Source organism: Ictidomys tridecemlineatus, chromosome 8, assembly GCF_052094955.1.
Source record: "Ictidomys tridecemlineatus isolate mIctTri1 chromosome 8, mIctTri1.hap1, whole genome shotgun sequence".
In the NCBI taxonomy this organism is placed as follows: Eukaryota; Metazoa; Chordata; class Mammalia; order Rodentia; family Sciuridae; genus Ictidomys; species Ictidomys tridecemlineatus.
This window is the reverse complement of record NC_135484.1, coordinates 32,538,024-32,561,910: the sequence shown is the minus strand read 5'-3', so window position 1 is coordinate 32,561,910 and position 23,887 is coordinate 32,538,024. Positions and strand designations below refer to the sequence as shown.

Sequence of the window (23,887 nt, the reverse complement as noted above, 5' to 3'; positions counted from 1 at the left end):
TTATTGTTTTTAATTAGCATGCCAGCTAGGTAGACAAAGATGTGCTCTTCTCCCCAAAAGACACCATTTTCAGAAAGGATATCTTCAAGAGTGATTGTTTCGCTTGTCATAGCCTAAAATTTGCAGTGTTCCTTCTGTATTACATGTTAAAATGTTATGTCTAAAGTTTCTCTGTTAATGTTATAGTAATACTTTAAACAATTTCAAACATGAAAGTAGAGGTTCAATGGTCTTTTAACAGTGTACTCTGTTGAGCATGTATATACAGTACAATGTCAGGCTATGATACTACTACTAAAATACTACAGTACTTTCTCAGAGAAAATTCCCAACAGGTATAATTATTTAAAGAGGAACAACCATACATCAAATGCAGAAAATAATCAAAGACTCTTAAAACATCTTCTCTGACGAGAAACACAAAGTTTAAAAGTGACATAGTAAAAATCCATTTAATCATTTCAAAACAGTCACTTCAAGATTTTCTACCCATCAGAGTGAATATGAATAAATCCCTATACCATGGGCATTTTAGAATTGAGAAGCATTTCCATGGAAGTAAACCCTCCCTCAGCCTAACTCATTGCATCTAATGACCAAGAGTTAATCGAAGTGAACTTTGGAAAGTTTTCTTTCTTAAAGAGAAAAGAAGAACACTCATGTCCAATGTAGATAATTCACAAAACATATAATTAATTTGCAAAGAGTTGATATAAGGACAGAACAAGAAGAGAAGGGTTCCCTCCTTCTACTACTGAACAGTTTAGCCTCTGGCTGCCTAGAAGGAAGGAAAAAGTTCTTAACCAAACCATACAATCCCTGGAACCTAAAAACAGAAATCACAGCAGCATTCAAGAAATACTGTTCTCATCACTGCAGGATACTGCACTCAGAGCATCACAGTAATCAGAGCCTGCCGTCAGTTCTAAAAACCTTTAGTTCAAGAGCAAGAATGAGTCCAAAAGTCAAATCCAATCTGACGACAGGAACACACACACTCACATTGACCATTTTCTCAACATTACAAATACATTTTTCTAATTAAACCAATGGGGGAAAAGGCATTTAGTTTGAGGAAGCAGTGCAAATAAAGACAAAACAGTTCAGAGCATTCCAAACATGCAAAGAAAATTTAAATATGCAATGGCAAGGAAAAAATGATGAGGTGATTGTAGGAAAGTTTACCCTACAGGTGATCCAGTGGCAGTAGAGAAGCTAGAAACCATGAACTGAGCTGGCAGAAAATCTGCAAGCATTGCTTTCCCCCTTCTTCCCATGAGAGAAAAATTCTTGTTGAAAAAGCTGAAGAAGAATTGGGAAGACAGGCGAAGAAGAAAGGCAGGTGTTTCCCACCTGAGAAATAGCTCTATAGCTTAGCTCCCACTTGGAACTCCCATTTACCTCTGAACAACAAATAATTTGTGGCAAAACATCAATGTCAACATGAGACACCTCTCCGTTAACTTTATGTTGCTCTTCCTCTGTTTCTTCTCCCATGTCTTGCTTAACCATGCCTTCGTTTATACTCTTCTCTGCAGATATCTTTTGGGCAACTACATTTTCCTGGGCCACTGTTTCTACTGTGATTACACTGGCACCTGCTTGTCTGCCCGGGCTGGCTTCAGGCACTGCTTCCTCCCTCTCTACTACCTTGGCTGCTCCGCTGGGCTCTTCCTCCGTCTCTTCTTCATACTCCTCCTGCTCTTCCCTTAGGGTGCCCTCGGTCACATGGTGGTGGGGCCGGTACTCTCCCACATCTTCCTCCTCACTCTCACTGCTGCTGCTGCTCTCAGAAGACAGGGAGGTGGAGTCTTTTTGTGTCACAGGCTCCACCTTACGAATCTCCCCAGGACCACTCCCAGGTGATATCTCTTTACCATTCATTTCTTCTGTGATTACTCTTTCGTCTTTCCCAACCTCTGCCTGCTTCTTCTCCTCCACTACATTCAGAGTCTCATGTGAACTCTGTACAAAAAAAAAGATGGATGAGGGAAAACAAAAATATATGAATAAACAAAAACAACGGAAACCCAAATTAAGTGATGGAGATTCATGTCATGGAGAAAAACAAAGATGATTATGATGGCTGACTGAAAGGGAAGCGGGGAAAACGTGAGGGGATGAGGTGTCAGGCAATGTGTTAACATGGAAAAGGGGAGAACCTTAACAGCATCCCTGGCTCCAGTGCAAGGCCCTTCTGACGCAGGAGCACGTGTCTGCGGAACAAAAAGCAACCAAGGACACAAATCAATAAGGAGTTACCTCAACAACCGCCAAAACAGACATCTGACAGCACAACACAGAACAGCAAGAATGAACATCTACGAAAAACTCTGCTCAAGGTCACACAGACGACAGTCAAGACAAATGCCAAAAAGCATATAAAAACGAACAAAAACAACCAGCATTCTCCCAAGAAACAAAATTCTTTTATTTATAATTTATACCTACAAGTACCACTTATGTAAAGTGTCTTGTGTGTGTGTGTGTGTATATATATATATAAAAGCTTACTGAGCACTTAAAGAGATATGTGAAACTCAACTTTAATCAGACTCTAGAACCCAGGCTGGAACCTTGACTCCTCAATAAATGTAGCATTCAAGGAAATGGTACCTATAATTATTTGCTGATACTTTTAAAAAATAGCTTTATTGGCAAAATTATAGTTGGCTTCAGACAGCTATCAAAATAAAAATGTTCATTTCAAAGACTGTCAATAACATCCCAATTTGTATTATAGATTAGCAGATATTATACATGAGGGCAGATGTCAATGACAGCCCCAAGTACTTTCTCTTAGGATTTAGTTCCTTTACTAGCATCTTTGCAATCTGAAATGGATCGACTTTATTATTGGAGAGGTTCATTCCTATTCCCTAGAGACATGATCTTCTTGGGAGTAAATTAATTTATTCTGTTTGAGTAATACAATATCTAAATGTCTGACAAATACTTGTCAACTGAACATTTTAATATTGTGTTTCATTACATAATTGTTGCCACTGCATTAATGGTATTCACAAGTATTCTATGAATACTAATTTTACACCAAAGACAATTCAATAATAAATAATTTTAAGCAATGCCAGCACAATTAAAAAATAAAACAGCTTCATATAATGATTTTATTCTACTTGTTTTGGTAAAAAACAAAAATGTTTGGCATAAAATTTGCAACAATTATGCAGTGAAATAGGGTAGTAAAAATTACTGTGCTGTGGTATTATTTACTAGGGTAGAAACTTTTCTTTCTTAAACAGGAATTCATTTTAAAGCTTCAAATTTCCTTACATTCTTCTTCTTCTTTTTTTGATTGTGTGCCTCTGAACCCTCTGCACATTGTTGTGAAGCTGCCAAGGCTAACTGTGGTAACAGATATTGGGATTTCACACTCATCTGCCCCAGCAACATGGACAATCAGAGCAAAGGTGCTCAAATGGCACACTTGTCCACAGCATCTTTCAACATATACTCACAAGCTCTTTTTGATCTGTTCTGTTATTTTTAAATGTCTCGTAAAGTTATATTTGAGTTGCTCAAAATTCATATCATATAAATCATTTGACCAACAGAACAAAGATAATCATCCTTCCAGTTTTACTGAAAACCAGGAGGTTTCACACATTAAATGGAAAAATACTCTGAAATTATTTTTATAAGCAAGTAACACTTAACTGTAACTACTTATAAATTCCTGTATAAATAAAGATATCAAGTGATCAGAATACTTCTAAATCAGACATTTAATGATTACTACAAGTAAATGAATTATTCTTACTATTTATTAGTTAACTCAAATGGCTGGATATGTTCTGCTCAAATTCAGAGAACCCCTTAGGGTCATTCAAAAACAATGACTTCACTGATAAACAGCAGGCACTTCAAGTTTTTTTCATATAAACAGAATTTTTAAAATGAACCTCAGAAGATGTCCAAGATTTGGATTTGAAAACTTGAACTCTCCTTAGTTAAGGCTTTCCTTCTACTTAACACCTCAGGCTCCAGGCCATCATAATTTAAGTGATTCCCTGAATTTAGGCAGAATTTTTGTTTCTGTTTTCGACCAAAAGCATCAGTAGAAACATCCAATCTATTTCTCTTCCTAATATCCAAATTCTGTCACTGTTCCTTGAATGTTTCTCCCAGAGAGTTTTAATTTCACCAGTGAAAGCACTGAAGGGAAGGAGGCCTGAATATTCAAAAAATTAAAATCACTCTCATATGTGGCTTTTAGTAACAGGGGAAACAAAGTAAAATGCACCTCTGGCAAGTGTGAGAAGGGCGAGGAGGAAAGCTTTTCTCTAGGAGGTGCATTAGGGTTCACAAGAGCGCCCTCTGCTGTCCAAGTGTTGGCTGAAAGGAAGGTGGCTTTCATGCTATCAGAAAAGCCCTTTCCACTAAACAAAATTGATGTTATCTCCTCTTCTAGGCTCTAGAGAGGTCAGAAAAGGAAGAGCAAAGAATTAACAATACATCAGAACAGACAGCAGTGACCTATTGGAAAAAAGGAAAGGTTACACAAGAAAGAATAATAGAACAGCATAAACTGAGAGAAGAGAATTTTGAAGATTCTATAGCAGTATATGGAGGTATGTCTGAACACAAGCTTTTCCACCTTGCTTAAAAATCTTTGGTAACTGTAATCTACAGAAATCAGCTAAAACTTTGTTTATTGCTGAATCTTTATCACAAACAGCACAACCTACCTACCTACCAAATACTATTGCACATGTCCTGGGTACTTCCTCAGTCTCTCTGCACAGAATGGCCTCTTCAGTAGCTCCTACACCTGAGATTCTTCTTATACTACAGCATGAGTCACCTCCCACCCCCCCACTCAAAACCCTCCCCTATGCATTGAAGCCTTTCAGATTTTGCCACTAACAGGCCATATTTTGTGTGTGAGGCATTCATTCCCCAATCACTTAGCCCCTATGATCACTTCCCCTCTGCACATGATTTTGTGCAACATTCTTAACAGCAACCCACAGTAATTCTCTCAGGCATGCTAAGTATTCTACACAATAAAAAGATTGTCTTTTAAAAAAAAATTTAGCTAAAAGCAACAGGAAATGGAAAAATTTTAAATAAGACAAACCCAGGTCTGAAAACTCAGTGAGCAATGTGAAAATTATTGGTTCCTGAAAAATTAAAGCAAATTTTAACTTTCATATTTTTGTTCCTTAAACAATGGTTGCTAACCTGCCTGAAAGAACAACAGGAAAGCTGGGTACTGTTCTTAGAATCTTGGAATGTTGCTAAAAAGAATCACCATGAAGAGGCTGGGATTGTGGCTCAGCGGTAGAGTGCTCACCTAGCATGTGCAAGGCACTGGGTTCAATCCTCAGCACCACATATAAATAAATTAAATAAAAGTATTGTGTCCAACTACAACTAAAAAAATATTTTTTAAAAAAAGAATCACCATGAAGTGTCGGAGGAATAAGATAATTCTTAATAAATCCCACTCTTCAGATATATTTTTAAAAATATACAAATAAATGCATGAGATTGAGACATCCCTTCAGACAGTAAACAAAGAGGGATGAGGAAGGGAATATGGTAAATGCTTGTAATACTCAGGAAAAAAAAAAAACCTTCTAGACTAATTCAGTTCAACTATAATCCCAATGATGACACCATCTCTAGGGGTAAGGGTGGGGTAAAAAGAGAGTCCTTCCCAATAAGAGAATATTGGGGAATTTAAATAAGTGTCATACATTTAATTATTCAATAAAATACCTTCAAAGCATCTGAAAACTACTGTCTAGATAATCTCTGTTAGACTCATGAAAATATTTATCCACGTTGTCATAATTCTCATAATTCTTAAGAGGATACACAATTGACTTATTTATCCATTGAGGACTAAATGACTTGGTTTCCAATTTTTTGTTCTATTTTCAAAATCATTCACTTTCAAACCAAAACCATTTTAATATTAAAAGTTCAGTGCACCTATTTTTTTAAAACAAAAAATTATTACTGCTTATAAAAACCTATAAAACCCATATATGAGAATTTGGAAAATTTGGTCAAATTATATACTTGCACATAATCTTTGATTTTGCATTTCAATAAGGAATATAATTCAAAGATAAACAAGAAACCTTGCAAAATCCTTAGCAAAAAGAAAATACAGATATGAGGACCGAAATTAAAAATGAATTCTGAGGAAACAGGGGATGCGAGGAAGGGGGAACAGAGGAAGTACTGGGAGTAACACTGGCCAAATTATATTGTCATACTGTGTGCATGCATGAATATTTAACAAATCCCATCATTATGTACAACTACAATGTACCAATTTTAAAAAGCTAGAAAAAAAGGAATTGTTAAAGTCAAAACACTGCAGTATATTCAACTGCTCACATACTTTGAGTTAATAGTAGTACGTTATTTCAGGGAAAAAAACATATGCATGTATTTAATGTATTCCTGGGGTAAATAAATGCATATAGTTAGAACAATCTACATGCATGGCAAATAAGTATGTATTTTTTCACATGTATTGGAGAGGAAAAGTACAGAAAAAAGTTGCAACTTCAAATGCAGATAAGCTGAATAGGGGCTTTTCTTGATTTAAATTTCACATAACTTCATTTTACTATAACATTTATAAGACATTTTATATTGTACATTTGAGGTGGAGTACCAGGGATTTTGAACACAAGGGCACTCAACCACTGAGCCACAGCCACAGCCACACCTCGCTGTTGCTGTGGCTGGCTTTGAACTCACTATCCTCCTGCCTCAGCCCCCCAAGCCACTGGGATTACAAGTGTGCACCACCACGCCCAGCTATATTGTACATTTCTAAAACATGAGATCCAGAAAAATAATTTTAAACATCTTCATCCAAATTCCAGTTTCCTACTGCAGAAATCCAAAGACATCACTCTACATTGGATCAAATGATGCCATTTGGCCTGCTTATGGAAGACAGATGTTTACAAATATATTTAAAAGCATATAATATTAAAGACCTTATTATATACAAACTGTCTAACTGGCTTTGAATCTCAAGCTAAACTTGAGAGAGAGAGAGAGAGAGAGAGAGAGAGAGAGAGAGGGGGGGGGGGTACCACTTGCTTTGGGTTTATAACATTACGTTTCTCATTTGCAGTGTTCCAGAAATTATTTCACCTCTCCTGGACCTCAAAGTCCTTAAGGGAATTTTCGTATTGTTTCCCTCCTTTCCCACTCTTTACTGTGCATCTAATGATTACTCTCTAGTGATTAACAAAATCTACTTTACATAAGGGAAATATTTTATTACTGATCTCTTCTCTCGTTCACATCCCCTATAATCCATTTCTTATCCAGTGCCAGAAGGATTTCTGTTTGACACATAGGAAATTATATCAAGACTCACCTTAAAAAATCTCCAATGGCTTCCCATCATTCCTAACATAATTCTAAACCATAAATATAATTTTTAAGACCCTGACATGATGTGTGGGTCTGACTTCTTTGGCCTTTACCTTCCTTTGTGCTCAGCCTTATTCAACAAGTTCCTGCCTTAAGGTGTTACATTTGTTCTTCCCTACAAATGGAAAAGTCTTGACATGTCCAACTCCTTGTCATCAGCAAGGTCTCAACTCAATTAACATGTCCTCCTGGCCACAATGGTAAAGCAGCTTCCCTATCTCCTTTCTAACACAGCACTGTATTTTACCTTCTTAACAGTTACTTCTTAGTACCTGAATTCTTTTTACTAATATACTTGTCTGCTGTCTAGCTCCACCACTAGACTCTAAACTTCCCAGGCCAACCAGATGAGTAAGCATGATCAATATAATTAGAAGAGAGAATATAAAAGTGCTGGAAAACAACTTCCTCATTAACATCAGGCATTTCATATAAAGGGGAGCAAGAGAGAGATAAGAAGGGCTGCTATGATGCAAAGTCTTTTTTCCCACTAAAAGTCTTAAAAGTAAAATGCAGGTTTTCATATGTGATTAGTGAACTAGTAACCTAATGCACATATAATTTGTTATTTTAACAGAACCACAGTTTGCATAAGAGTTATACAGTGCATTTTCACATGAAATTATAGTTTCCCAACTGTCAGCCACATACATCAAACTAGGGATCATTTTATCAGCTAAACTGGTTGTTATTTCTTCATTTCAAATTGTGAATTTTCAAGTAAAGGGCTTATGCACCTCCCTGATGATTCTATGCTTCTAAATATGAATCAGTTTTAATCAAAAACTTATTTGAAAAAATTAAGGTTGATACGTAAGAAAAAGGAAATATCTATGGATGTGGACAGAATAAATGGAAAGGGGCAAAAAGCAAGAGTAGATCCAAGGATGCAAGGTGAACACCTTGTCCGCCTCCTGGGCTTTATCTTCAACTGTCCGTGTTGCTGCCGTCAGGTACTTCTCCTTCATGGACAAAATATCCTTGAAAAGATGGTCTGCTTTTCTCTATTGTTTTAAACAATAGACACAATCAACAAATAAGACACATACATTACACCTATAGCAACACAAACATAAAACAACTGTGTGAGTCAGTAGAACAAGCCAGATGAAGTGGCACATAAGGAAGGCTTTTAGCATGTCATCAGACACTTTCTCCAGAAAACTCTAGAGCAGACTGCTAAAACTGATATTATCTCTAGGAAATCTGAAAATAAAAATTTAGGTGGTATCTACCCTATCATACATGGTGTTTTAAGTCTTGATATTTTCAAAAGTTTTGTTCTTCAGTTCCGCAATTATTTTTGCGAATCTGTTTTTAAAGTACTATTTCCTTTCAACGTCACAAACTTTGGTTTTATTCCTAAGTCTTTGATCCATTTTGAGTTTTGTGCATGTTGAGAGATAGGGGTTTAATTTCATTTTGTTGCATATGGATTTCCAGTTTTCACAGCACCATTGTTGAAGAAGCTATCTTTTTTCCAGTGCATGTTTTTGGCACCTTTGTCCAATATAATATAATTGTAGTTTTGTGGGTTAGTCTCTGTGTCCTCTATTCTGTACCATTGGTCTACAATTCCGTTTTGGTGCCAATACCATATTGTTTTTGTTACTATTGCTCTGTAGTCTAGATAGGGCAGAAGGGTTGGAGGAGAAGAGAGGGGGCATGGGGTTATAAATGATGGTGGAATGTGATGATCATTATTATCCAAAGTACACGTATGAAGACACAAATTGGTGTGAATATACTTTGTCTACAACCAGAGATATGAAAAATTGTGCTCTATATGTGTAATAAGAATTGTAATGCATTCCACTGTCATAAATAAATTTTAAAAATGTCACAAACTTTGAAACTTAGGGCAACCAACAGCTTGGCTTTTTAAGGAAAGGTGAATAAAAATAGCATTAGAATATCTAAATTAAATGTCTACAATTTGACAACATCAAGCCACACTAGACACTGAAAGTTGAAATTGGAGATAAGATCTTTGTACAATTTTTAAAACTGCAGAATAAAGAGTATGATCACTGTTCTCAAGTATGATGAGCCCATGGAAGTTCCTGGTTAACCACAGGAAGGATTTGGGATCATCAGAGAGAAAGAGAGATACATAGGAATAAAGAGAGAAACATTTGAAGAATATATTCTACAGGTATTACTTATATTTGTGGTGAAGAAAAGTAAACTATAGAAAGAAAAAAGAATAAGTGTGAAAAGACATTATGACTAAAAATGTTTTAAAAATGATATTTATTCTATGCATCATTACTGGGAAGTTTGAATATTAAGTTGTATTATATAAAACATTCAACAGGACTCAAGTCTTTAAACATAAGTTTTAACTTATTATCCTCATGGCAATGACCTTAGAACATTATAAATATAATCCACATTCCTTTAGTTTTTAATTATTTACTTGTTAATTTCCTTATTTCAGAAGCAATAACTAAGTAGCTTATTAAATACAATATTATGATATATTGTCCTGTATAACAGTACATTTGTATTAGCTTACTTGAATAAAATAGTAAAATTACTCTGAAATATTTCAAAGGCATTTTGAAACTCATAATTTACCTAAGAACTAGGCCAATAAGTATTACATTGTTAATAAATATTTAGTATTTAAAAAAATTGTTAGCAATATAAAAAAAATTAAATGGGAACAATTTGTAATTTCTGATGATCAATATACAAGATTAACATCCTAAACTTTACTGAACAGTGGAGCGAGATATATAGCCAACAAACAGCTAGTGACATACCCCTTGTGTCTGTAGGGACAGAGGTGTGATACGTCGTTTTTCCCATTCATTAGGGCGCGGCTCAGGTGTGGATTCCATAAAATTGCGCTTGAGTTCACTAATGCTAGCCTGATGTTTCAGTATGTCCTCCTGGGCCTTATCCAGGTCCTAGCAATATGTAACGTGACAAAGGGGGGGAAATCCAAAAGGGAAAAACCCAGTAGGACAAAAATAAAAAAAAATAAAACCAAAAAAAAAAAAATAAGACAAAGCACACTTATGATTAAAAAAAAAAAAACATAGTAAAGCAAGAAAAATGCCAAGTCTCAAAAGCCATAAAACCACCTATTGATAACCCTAATGAGTTCATCAAAATTTGAAAATAAAGCCAATGTATATCTTTATGACTCATTTTAAAGATTCTAATTTATTCTGCTTAAAATATTTTTTAAAATAATTATTTACAGTTATTAGAAGGAAGCCATGGAACTGATCACCAAAATGGCTCATAATCCTTCTGTTCTTGAATTTGAATTGCAGTCTATGACTTTGTTCCTGCAAATCTACCTTTCTACTATTAAAATTGAATTCTGTGAATGCAGTAAGTCAAGCACAAAATAGAGAAAAGTAGATTCAAAAGCACACTTAGCCTGAAGGGAAAGCCAGTCCAGAATCATCAAAAAAAAAAAAAAAAAAAGGAAAAAAACCAAAGGTTGACTTATGTCAGAAAATTCCAATAGTGCTTTTAATCCTTATGGAATAAAAAAAAAAAAAACTACCTCTTCTAGAGGTAGATTCAGTTTGGGATCCCTATAATAATGAGCCTCATTCTGGTCTCATGTCATGCAGAGCACAAACATAGGGCTCAGATGCCTCACACACCAAACAAAGATGCAAGAAAAACTACAAGGTCAATTTTCATGATTAATGGAAAGACTGGCTCTGGTAAATAGTACATGTGGTAATTCATGTTCAGGAAATGATTGTAACTGAATTTAAATGTTTTCATACATTTCAAAAATCACAGGGCCGCCTGCAGATTATAGTTTTCATCCCACTCCCAAAGGAACAGGTCATGCATTTGATAAAATTAGATAATCCATATGCATGCACAAGCATACTAGCTCATCCATGAGCTTCTATAGCCATTTGCAAAAACTCATAAAAATCTAAAAATCTTTGCATGGCATGGGAAAATGACCATGGCTTGAGATCAGGCACATTTCTTGCGTTTGTTCAAAGCAATGTTACTTATTATACTTTATAGCATTTTAGTAAATTAAGCAAAAAAAAAATACATTTACAATAGTTATCAAAGCTGCCAGAAGCAATCAGATTAGTCAGATTACTAAGAAATGCAGTTCTCCACTGAATTCACTGCCACTCACTATCTACAAAAATAAAAACAAACCTGTTCTCATGTGACACGGGGAACATATTTTACATTCCTAATTGGGTAGTTAATTTTTTTTTGTTTCTCTTTGTCTCTTTTCTCTCTATCATTTGCTCTTTCTAATCAAAACAATTCAATCAGTATATTCTCAAACAGAATACTTTAAGTGGACCACATTACTAATCACATGGGCTTTAAAAATATATATATGGGCATAGATCAACAGTCAAATTATTTAATGTAGATCAATAAATACTTGTTCTGCTTAATATATATATTAAATGTAGAACCATGTTACTTCAAATTCTATGCCCTAGAGATAATTCATTAAGAAAATGGGCTTATTTGTAGAATAATTCCAAGACTAAAAGTAAACTTTACTCATTTTAGTAAAAAGAACTTTCTTCCCAGTTGTCACTTTGAGAACTTCTAATAGATCTAATTTTATCTTAGCCACTTTAAAAGAACCAAGTTGGACTGGTAACATGCGCTCCCAAGTTGAATTTCCCCCATGCATGTCATGCACTGTGCTAGAAGAACATTGCCAGCCAGCCTGTGCGTGACCTCCCGTCCACAGCAGCCTGGCAGCCATTAGGACAATTGTTTTCTTAGATTATACAAACCTCCAACATTAAATTGCTATGTCTGACATAAATATTATCCCCTTCTACTCTCAAGGAATTTTTCTGTGAAATTAAATCACACACAGGGGGGGGAAGGCAAATAAACGTAAGTGTATCAATCAGCAAGCACCAGAAATGACCCAGAATTTGAAAGCTCTAAGACTTTAAAATAAAAGAGGAATAAAAATCTTAAGAACTTAACACCACAACGAACAAAACTCAAATAAGCGCTGAAAATACATTCCAATACCACCCCAACAGTAATAATAGCAGGCAGCAGCCACCAGATATTTAACTTCAGGGAAAAATAGCCACCTCCTCCAGCTGTGTTTCTTCTTCTTCCATCTTCGACTGGAAAGGCACATAGTAAGCAGCCAGAAAGAAGGGGAGCATTAGTGGGAACTCTGCCATCAGTGCAGAGAAGCTGTGTTCAAATGTAAATGGCGAAGCAGCATTACCAACCTTCTCTGTATGGCCCTCAAGATGCAGAATATTAAGCCACTCTGGTCTTTCATCACCTACAGTGCTGTACAAATGATGGAAATGATCCTTTGCAAAGTGGAATGGAGAATGGAAGCTTCACTCTTTCTCCGTCCCTAGATTATACTCTGCTTTTGAAAATTTTTTTTAACTCAGGAATGAAAATATCAGAGTGCAAATACGGCATAATTCAATCTGCTGTGCTCTGACATGTCTGAATTAACTAGAGAGGAAACAGGTATAATGACATAAATTTTGTCTTTTGCCTTATATTGGTTATATATTTTATATCATCATACCTTATACTATCACTATTTTTTTTAGATATGGATTTCTTTCCTTGGGGGCAAATGATTTATTTAGCTACTCTCATATTAAGATGGTATTTAAAATATACTTTAAAATACAGTCACTCTTCTTAAATAAAATTCTTTAATCAAGAATAGTTGTTTAGCTGGAGATGGTAGCTCATGCCTGTAACCCCAGCAACTTGAGAGGCCGAGGCAGGAGAATCCCAAATTCAAAGCCAGCCTCAGCAATCTGGCAAGGCCCTAAGCAACTCAGCGAGACCCTGTCTCAAAATAAAATACAAAAAAGGGCTAGGGATGTGTCTCAGTGGTTAACTGCCCCTTGGTTCAATCCCTGGTACCAAAAAATAATAAAATAAGAATAAAAATAAAAGGGTTGGGGATGTGGTTTAATGGTTAAGCATCTCTGCATTCAATCCTCCCCGGTCCAAAAAAGCCCTTTTTCATTGTTGGATATTTCTCAACACCTAATAATTCCCCTGCACCCCCAAAATAAATTTTGAAGATTAACATAAATCTGAGTGAATTCTGACCCCAGGGAAAGAATGGCAAAAAAGAAAAATATCAATTCTGATACTAAAGGAAATAATCTTTACAGGTTAATTCATACCATATATTCTTTTCCGTCTTTGTTGGGATGATGGTGTCAAAATGCTTACCTTTGTTTTTGGTAACTACTAACAGTATTTTTGAGAGGTAAGCAGGGAGCTCAGAGTCTTTTTTATCAGAAGTGAAAAATGAGACAAACTATTTTCCAATTCCTTGGTTAGCACTTAATTCTCTACAATGCTATCTTTGGTGTTTCTCATGTAAATTCAAAATTGTAGTTTCTCCTACCATGCATACTCACTACATTTCTTCACATTTCTCTTCAGGTTTTACTCCATGTGTTAACAGTATACACAGGATATTCTGAGATACTAATTCACCAGACCACATTTAGCAAAGTAAGTTAAAAAAAAAAAATACTGCACATGTTAACACTGACTGACTAGTGCAGAGGTAGTATGCTTGAAAAAAAGTTGCCTTATATAGGGGTAAAAATCCTCACACCAGACACCTAATTTTCAACAAGGGGCCTAATCTCAGTGCTATATGTCTAAACTCTCAAAAAAGCCATATTTCATTTTTCACACACATTTGCTAAAAGTAACAGAATAATATCTTCCTTATAAAATACATGACCACTGACTCTTTTAATGTAAATACATGATTTAGGGTTGGGAGAAAAAAAAATCCTAGCTAAAATTCATCTGGCTAGTCCCCAAATGCTATAATAAAAGGAGACACGGAGTTTCTGAGATGAGACATAACAAATGTCATGGGTAAAGGTTACTGATATAGCCTCACAAATGCAAGAACAAGCTTGGATTTTAAACAACAGAAACAATAATCCTAAGGAGTTCTATTACTAAATGTCAATTACAGTTATGTCCACTGCATTCTAAGTTCTATTTTAAAATGAAAAGTTCCCATCTTAAAGGAACAGCATTAACATTTGTATGCAAAACAAATACACGTATGGAGATTAAGGACAATACAATTTTCCCTCTCTCCCACTACTTTTGTTAAAAATCTAGTATGATCTAGATGTTTACAAAATAATCCTATCACTTTGCCCTCAACTTAAAATTTGTGGGACCTGGTCAAAGAATATCAACACAGGAGTGCCTACACTTATCTCTCATGCACTAAAACACTGTATGTATGAAAATGTGCAGGTGATATTATTTTGAGGGTAATCTGAAATTTATGCACGTTTACACTCTATATTAGGAGGTGTTTAAGATGAAGTGTGGTTTGTTGACTTCACAAAATGAAGCTTATGGCAAAGTTCCAGCAACTGCTTCTTCTTCCTCTATTTTATCATTCAAATCAAGGTCATAAGAAGCATTCAAGGAGGTAGCTTTGGCCTCCAGATAGCAGAGGGCTAGAGCCAGAGGAAGCGAAAAGGTGAGAGAAAAAGGAACAGACTGAGAAGCAGAGAGCAACAGCCCAAAGATGAGGATAAGGGAAGGAATGAATGAAGGAGAAGTGATAGGAACATAGTGCTGAACATCAGGAGGGAGGAAGGAAACCCAGAGCTTAGGGAGGCTGGGGAAAGCAAGATATCCATCTTCATCAAGAAGGGAGGGGAAACCAGAGGGAAAACATTTGGAGAAGCTGAAGGAGAAGTAACCAAACTCAGAATTCCCTTGGTCACCTGTTTTAAGAGTCTTCTCGTGCAATGGAGGACAATCAGACTGAGCAGGGACTACAATAGGATCCAAGACAGAATCCAGTGTGGTGACCTCAGGGTCTCCCTGCTCTGATGTTTCACCTGTGGAAAGGAGCTCTAAACTGTCTAGTGTGACCTGGTCAGCCTCCCCAAAAGGGTCTTCCTCTGAAATGTCTGAAAGCAAGTCCACTTCAGGGACTGGCAACAGGCTTGGAGAAAAAGATGAAACACAACGGATGAGTGGTGAAGGTGGACACATGCAAGCAGTCTATTTTCAAAAACAAATCCATAATTGAATAAGAAATTACACAACATATACATTCAAAGGAAAAAATGAATGCAAGAGGAAAAGAAGAAAAAAGAAGAAATGGGTAATTAGTGAAAACTTTACTTTCAAGTAGGTTTTATATTAACAAAGTATAGTTAGAAGACAAATTAAATGATCCATTTTAAAGAGGAAACTGGACTACTTTTATTACATAAAACTTATAGGTATCAACTGATTTAATTATTATTTTCAAACTGATTGCAAGTAAATCCTATGAAACTCAAATCTGATTGCTGACAGACATTAAAAAATTAGCAAAATAAGCCAGCATAACCAATCATTTGCTGAAGATAAGCTTCCCTGAAACTTGAAAGAATACTTTCTCGTCTTTATGATACACAAGAAAAAAATTTTTTTAAAAACTAGATATGTCAAATTATTTAATAAATGGAACAGAAACTTGCTGAAATGCCATGCTCTTCTGTTTTACATGTAAGTAGTCACTCTCCTAAGGTGCCTCCTTATCATAATTATTTTTTAAAATTCTGATCATTTTCCAGCAGTTGAAAGTTATCTTGTGGGACACAATTTCTGTTATTTTTAACAAAATAATTTTTCAAGGTGATAGTCACAAAACATATAATAATGGAATACAAATGATTTGAGTCACCTACTACATGAAGCACTTGACCTCTGTGCTGGGCATTAGAGATTACTGATGCAGGAATTCCTAAGGCACTTACAGATTATCATTGAAAAACACAAGATCACTTTGTGTATGTCTAGAAATGCAAGTCGACATAATTAATCAAGACAGAGGCCATATACTTTAAAATTACTTGGAACAAACCAAATATAATTTTCAAATCACCATAGCTTCTTTAGGATGGTAATTCAATTAACAAGATTATTACAAAGTCAGAAAGACCAGTGAATTACTTACTTGCATTAATATAATTTACACTGCAATATTTTGCTTTCAACAACAACCAAAACATGATTAGAAATCACAGTCACAACCAGCAGTAGCATACACATATTTGAAAACTGGGAATTTACAACAATATAGAACAATGATTATTTAAAAATATTTGAAATCTGAAAATGAACCAGATAGCCTCTGGTCCACATACACATTTAAAACCATGTATTTTACTAATTTGCCATACCTTTCCTTCAATGAGTTGCAAATGTGGGGCTTTAGATGGGCTTCTGACATCCCTCCGGCTGTCCCTATCTTGTACCATGGCAGTGCTGACAACTCCTGGGCCATATGCTGAAATCCCCCCAGCAGGTCCAGGAAAATCCTTTATAAGACTTTGGTCCACAACACCAATTGGAGCTGGTAAAAAAAAAAAGAAAAAAGAAAAAAAAGATAATTTTAGATTACTGTTAAGATATATAAAAGATAAAGCTGTACACAGAATACTTCCCTCTCAAATAAACAGACAGCATACATACAACTAACAGAAATAAAAATACTGCTTGATCTCTGAAAATATCAGAATATAAAATAAACTCATTTTTAAACTTTTACCAAAATCTAACAGTATTTTGAATTTTCCCCACTGAACCACACAGGGTCTCATCAGATTTTTGAAGGATATGCTTCAACAATGGAATTGACCAGTAGGAGGAGCTCTCAGACCAGCTGAACTGAACCAGAGTCAAGGCAAAATGTCAGAAAAATGTAACCAATATTTTAATTCTCTGGGGGTCTCTTTAGTCTTGTCTAGATTTATTTCTGAATTTACCTATTATAATAAATAATTATCTAATTATTAAAATGATTTGATTTTAAGTTTTAAGAAGTTGTTCACTAAGGAACCTTTACTTTGAGCACTAGAAGACAGTAAATGTTCAGAATTTAAATTCTGTTCATGTTAAATATTTATCATTATACTAACACTCCTCTCCTGTTTGTCTCCACTTAACCTATAGCAAATCTAATACACAGATAAAACCACCACTGCCCCAACAAACCCAGACTTTATGTGCCCCTTTCATCTCTCCCAAAGTTAGGCAAAAACATGTATTAAGTTCAAAGTTTTTATCACACAGCACATTAACCCAAGAAACTTCAACAAGGCAAAATGAGTAGCAGGTGATCATCTCTATCTTTAGCTCCCTCCCAAATATGACTTCCCATGAGGTCCTTTCACTTGTATAAAAAGTGCTTTACTGATACCATGTGGTTTGCTCTGGTCCTTGTCCCAGAGGAAGCCCAGTAACACAAAAACCCCTGATGCTACAAGCACTTGAAGAATAGTGCTTGACCATCTTGAACATGGAAGTCATCAATACTATGAATCTATGTATCACAGTCTACACACCCTCACCACTGCTCACCTGCTGTCTAAAATTTGCATCTTCCTCAGTCCTTCCTCTTTCATCAAACGCTACTCACACTTGTAACCATTTGCTCAAGCCAGGAACCTAGAAGTCTTCTAGGAATCTTCCTTTATTTCTGAACACAGCAGGCCCAACAGAGTCTTTAAACATATTTCTAAATGTAGCAGTTCTTCCCACTTCTATTTCTAACATCTCATCTTTTAAGACTTTTTGAGCCCATAAGTACTCATACTTTTGAAAGCCTACACCAAATCATCAAATATTAAAATGCACTCATATTTTATATCACATATGCTTATTTTCCAGAGGTTGTTTTTAAACTTTTGACAAGATTTTACTAATTTTCTCTTAGAAAATATATGGCTATGCATGATCTCTTATGATTATAATTTCTTTTTTGGGGAGAGGGAGTACTGGGGATAGAACTCAGGGGCACTCAACCACTGAGCCATATCCCCAGCTCTATTTGTATTTTATTTAGAGACAGGGTCTCACTGAGTTGCTTAGGGCCTTTGCTAAACTGCTGAGGCTGGCTTTGAACTTGTGATCCTCTTTAGTCTCCTGAGTTTCTGGGATTACAGGTGTGAGGCACCACACATAGTTGATTATGATTTCTAAGCACCCATGAGAGTCAGAAATTACTGTAAAATGTGAAAATGTGACTTAGAAATGGTGTCAAATGGAAATGTTACTGAAATATGAATGAATGCCTTTTAAACAATTTCAGGTTGCAGTTTTCTTTTTGTATTTAGGAGCCAAAAATTTTTTCAGGTTTTTAACACTTTTGTAGAACTTAAGAAGCTTTGTAGGCCGAGGCACTGAGCCTAACCTGCAGTGTGGCATAGCTAACTAGACTACTTCCATTCAGAGTAAGAGCAACATCACTCTCACTTGGACTATTCCTAACCAGCATGCCTACCTCCTGTCTCCATCCTAATTGTTTTCTTCTACCAAATGATTTTTTTGAAAGATAAAAATCATTTTCTTCTGTGCTCCATACCCTTTAATGGTTTCCAAGAGCAAGTAGAATAAAATCCACATTCTTTATCATGGCCTGCAAGGACCTGCATGGCCAGACCACAACCCACCTCTCCAGGCACTTACTAACCTTTGATTAGGCTTGCATTCTTTCTGTTTCTGGAATGCTCTCCCTCACCTTGTAATCTTCAGTCCTGCCACTTCTGCTACCTAGAATGGTTTAGCATCTCCCCTTTTCTCTTGGCTGCCTCCCTCTCATCCTTCAAATTCCAAGTGAACTGATTCTTCCTCCAATAGGCCTTCCTTCCCTGATGACTCTATGTAAGTAGTGACCCTCCTTATTGTATTTTCCACTTTCAGAAAATCAGTGGCTCCCCCAAATACATCTTGGTTGTTAGTGCTCTTACATGAATGATTTGCTTCCTTTGAGGTTTAATTTCCTAATCTCAGAAGACAGCTGTTCTAGACTGGTTTTTATTTGGTATTTGGTCTTCAGCTATCTCACTGATTTGTACTTTTCATATAATCACTAGAAGATTTAATCTGCCAAACTTTAAAGTAAAAGATTATTTATATATCTAAATTATTCTAGCCTACTTCAAAAAGTAAGCTGAAAAAAAAAGAAAATACAAAGTATGTCAACAACAACAAAAGTTATACTGATGAAGATGGTGAAGAAAATATTCAGTACCAGGTTACAGACTAGTGTTGCTTTAGGGGAAAAAAAGGAGAACATAAGCCTTAACCAAAGAGTTTTCTGGCTGTCTAGTCATGTACTGGCATGAAAAGCCTCCTATTTTTCAAGATAACACAATAATCCTTTTGATGACTTGCCCATCTAATGAATTACAGTGTCCAAAACACAAAGGGAAAAATAATGGATTACTATGCCATGTTTGTAGCTTTTACTTGTAAAAATCTTTGTTTTCAGATACAGCCTCCTACAACCCTCTGCACTAACTGCCCAAACAGATGGTGGGTTTCCCTGAGCATGGTTTATATACCTCAAAGAAAATATACTGGTTTATTGCTCTTTAAAAGTCTAACACTTGCAATATAAAAGTTAGAGAGCCTCGCAATTTAAAACAAAGGCTGAAGACAGACAGTGTTCTGGAAAGAGCAATGAGTTCTCTCAGGGCATTAAACAACAGTGATTGCATTTATTTAGCACTTGTATAAATTCTCTGTGGCAAGGGGAAAGACATGAGAAATATTTACATGAGCTGGCACATTTTCAGATTTACTTGGAAAAGTGCTCAGGTGTTGATTAATAATTCATTGAATTTAAATCACTATATTTGGAAATATAGACACTTATTTGAAGTACAGTTATGGTTCCCTTGCATATTTTTTGTGTGGTCTCATAGGATTTTACGAAGACTCTCTGGACTTAAGATCTAGTAACTATATATTAAAAAATTCTCACCAACAAATCCTGGGAAAGACCTTCATGTGTTTGCCTGTATTTTCTAAATTTTTTTTCTAGGAAAAATAATCAAGGCCAGTGAGCATCAACACTTCACACTAAAGAGCATTTTTATCTGACTGCATATGTTTGGTTGGTCCATTTCACCTAATTATTTAAAATACAAATTATTCAAATTCATATTTTAGAAAAATACAAAGTATAATAATAAAAAGGGGGTTTTACTAAACAACAATAGTAAATAATGTTTTTGAACTGCAAATTGCTATCAAATGTAAATGAAAACGTTGGAAAACTATTTCTTCTTTGGTAGAAAACTGACCAAACCCATTTCCATTACACAGTAAAAATAAGTCCTTCATAAAGCATTCTAGTACAAACTTAACCATAGCTTTTTTAAAAATATAATTTTAGTTGTAGATGGATATAATAACTTTTTATTTATTCATTTTTTAATGAGGTGGTGAGATCAAACCCAGTGCCTCACACGTGCTAGGCAAGTGCTCTACCACTGAGTACATATCCCTTATCCCTAACCTTAGGTGGGTTTTTTTTGGGGGGGGGGGGGGGTGCCAGCGATTGAACTCAGGGGCACTCAACCACTGAGCCACATCCCCAGTCCTATTTTGTATTTTATTTAGATAGAGAGTCTGAGTTGCTTAGAATCTCACTTTTTGCTGAGGCTGGTTTTGAACTTGAGATCTTCCTATCTATCTCAGCCTCTGGAGCCACTGGGATTACAGACGTCCACCACTGCACCTGGCATAACCTTAGCTTTTTTTTTTTTTTTTATAGGGCATCTACTATTACTATTAATTCCACAAAGACAAGGTAATAAGACAGATACATAGCCAGGCATGGCGGCACATGCCTATAATCCCAACAGCTTGGGAGGCTGAGGCAGGAGTATAGAGAGATCAAAACAAGCCTCAGCAACTTAGTGCCCTAAGAAACTCAGCAAGACTCTGTCTCTATATATAACAAAAAAATGGAGGGGGGTGCATGGTATGTGGATCGGTTGTTAAGAGCCCTGGGATAAATCCCAGATTGGAGAAGGGGAGGTGGGTAGATAGAGATCTTTAAAAGCAACATCAACTTACTTCCACATATAATTTACATAAACCAACTATAATATGTAGCTTATTAGAATGCCAATGGAAAAACACAACTATACATAATTCCTCTGAGCTTAAAGAACATATGAACACATTATATTTCTTTCTTTTAGTTAAAACACTATATTTAAAACTAATCCTTTAAAGACATACACAGGAAAGTTTGGTAAACTTCATCAGAGTAACCCAACATTAGATAGTGCTAGAAATGTTTTATGTTCATTTGAATGAAATTTCATATACTGACATACAAAAAAAACCCTTAGAATTATATTTCATCATTAATAAGTTCAAGAAATTAAACCACATAAAACAAATCACAATCAAGTAAATAAAAACATGTCCATCCAACATCTAATGAACACAAATGAGAATGACAACTTGAAAACACTACAAAATTATTTTATTCTGAGTATAATAGCATTTTGTTTACTGAGGAAAAAATTGGCTATTCCTCTAGGGTATTTCTGATGATCTTATTAACTAGTTAAACATTCTGTGACCATAATGAATTAGAGAAAGAGGAATGAAATCCAAAATCATCATAAATGTATTTACCTCCATCTAGACTCCTAGAGACCCGTTTACTAGAGGTGCGATCAAAGTGTGGCGCTGGTCTGTCTATGAGGATGCTTGCCTGGCGGGTCTGCGCTTGTGTACGGCCACTGTAGCGGAATTTGGACCCCAAGGTCAGGAACTTGGCCTTTGGTGGCTGCTCTGGAGACACAAGCCTTGAGGGGAGAGGGGAAAACAGGGAGCAAAATTAGATTTACAGATTTTTTTTTATTAAAATGATATATTTTAGTATCTAATTTTATATATTTTAGTATTATCTAATTTTAAGTATGATTCAAAACAATGCTACCTAACTTATAATAAAAATAAATATTATTTGTAAACCCTCCTATATATATATATGTAGCTCTATAATAGTGATATAAAGCCACATTCATGTACTCATGAAAAATATTTTTCTCAACCAGAGTGAAAGAGCAGCTGTTCTCAGTGTATATCAAGGGTTATTTATTTGTATTAGATTAAATCATTTATATAAACACATATGTCTGAATTCTTGCTCCTAGCTATAAGTGCCAAGAAGCAATCCATTACCATTAGTAATTCTTAATATTTATGCCTGTTTTTCCTGGGGAAAAACATTTAACTCGAGAATCTGTTTCATCACATGATTCTTTCCCATGAAGAACAGAACACACAGTGGATCTGTAGAGATGACTAACATCATTTACTGCCAGCACAATTTTACTATGCAAGCCCTGGGTTTTTAATTAAGTAAACTTTCTTCCCAGAGTTGTGCATGTTTTCAGTAAATAAGTCAGTCTTTCTGGAATACAACTGAAATTGTCTTATTTTGTTTGATCAAGAATTAATAAAATGTCTTAACAAAATGATTATCTCAGAGCTCTTACACAATTTATTAAATATGATCTTAACTAACAATTCAGGAGTATGGAAAACTCTACCAAAACCTTTCCTATCATTTTCTAAGGGAAAAGTGATTTCTTAATAAAAGATTTTTTAAAAATCATTTGAAGTGTTTGAAGACCTTCAAATTTTATAGAAATCTCTTCTTGCTTAATGTCCAATAAAGAGATCCAAGTCAAGGAAAACCAGTATGTAATAAATAAGAGAGGCAATCTCAAATCAACTGAAGATTTGCAAAACAGTATTCACCCAGAAACAGTATGTTAGAATGAAATTGATTTATTTCTGACTTTCTTGGCTTAAATCTATTCATTTAGGAATCAGAAGCGTACCTCAAATTGATCTTTAGAAAAAGGTGCATATTCTTAAAATAGATTGCCAGAACAGTAGAAATTTGGACCTAAAAAGAACCCCCTAGTCATGCTCTGAGTTATTTTTTCTCTAATAGCAGAGACATGAGGCACAGAGAAGTCAAAACTCCCAGCATGATGATCGTGAGTAACAGACAACTAGGATGAGAGATTTGAGACCATTTGCCTTGCACTGTTTCCTGATGGGCTGAATAGCAGGAATTCCCTACTTAGAAATCCATCTAAATACGATCTAAGAATACTCCATTGAGAAAACAGTGATCTACTAATAAAAGAGGGGTGGGGTTGTGGCTCAGTGACAAAGCACTTGCCTAGCATCTATGAGGCATTGGGTTCAATTCTCAGTACCACATATAAATAAAGTCCACTGACAACTGAAAAAGTATTAAAAAAAAGAAAGAAGAAAGAAAAGAAAAAGGGTGGAGTAAGGAGTCTCTGGCAAGTTTGTAAGTGCAGCAATTGTTTGGGAAATACACTCCTTAAAAACCAGGTTAGCCTCATCACATTTATCTTTATTTTAGTCTATTCATAAAGTATAGTATATAGATACTGAGTCATCAACTAAAGCAAAAAAGAGAAATTCTTAAAGAATACCTCAAATAAGAAATGTGCATTGACAACCCCAAAGGCAATCTCTAGAACAAATTTCTAAAACTACAAACAGGATGTCTGATTTTTGGAAATATGAAAATATTTTAAGAATACGTATGTTTAAAAAAGGATATATCTTT

General features: G+C 35.4%; 1 protein-coding gene across 42 annotated transcripts in view; it reads right to left on the bottom strand.

Annotated features, from left to right (window-relative positions):
• Positions 1-23,887, bottom strand: part of Epb41l2 (erythrocyte membrane protein band 4.1 like 2) — a 189,233-nt gene that overhangs the window by 27,346 nt on the left and 138,000 nt on the right. For 15 of the 42 annotated variants that reach the window (XM_040283283.2, XM_078019143.1, XM_040283286.2 and 12 more), the window contains 8 exons: positions 21,901-22,073; positions 16,641-16,813; positions 12,198-12,260; positions 10,203-10,349; positions 8,337-8,438; positions 4,265-4,435; positions 2,163-2,216; positions 1,402-1,965 (listed from right to left, as the gene is read on the bottom strand). In XM_040283283.2, coding sequence (XP_040139217.2) covers positions 1,402-1,965; positions 2,163-2,216; positions 4,265-4,435; positions 8,337-8,438; positions 10,203-10,349; positions 12,198-12,260; positions 16,641-16,813; positions 21,901-22,073 — 1,447 coding nt within the window. The remainder of the gene's footprint in view (positions 1-1,401; positions 1,966-2,162; positions 2,217-4,264; positions 4,436-8,336; positions 8,439-10,202; positions 10,350-12,197; positions 12,261-16,640; positions 16,814-21,900; positions 22,074-23,887) is intronic. The other 27 variants (XM_078019147.1, XM_078019152.1, XM_078019148.1 and 24 more) reach the window with 21 other exon arrangements.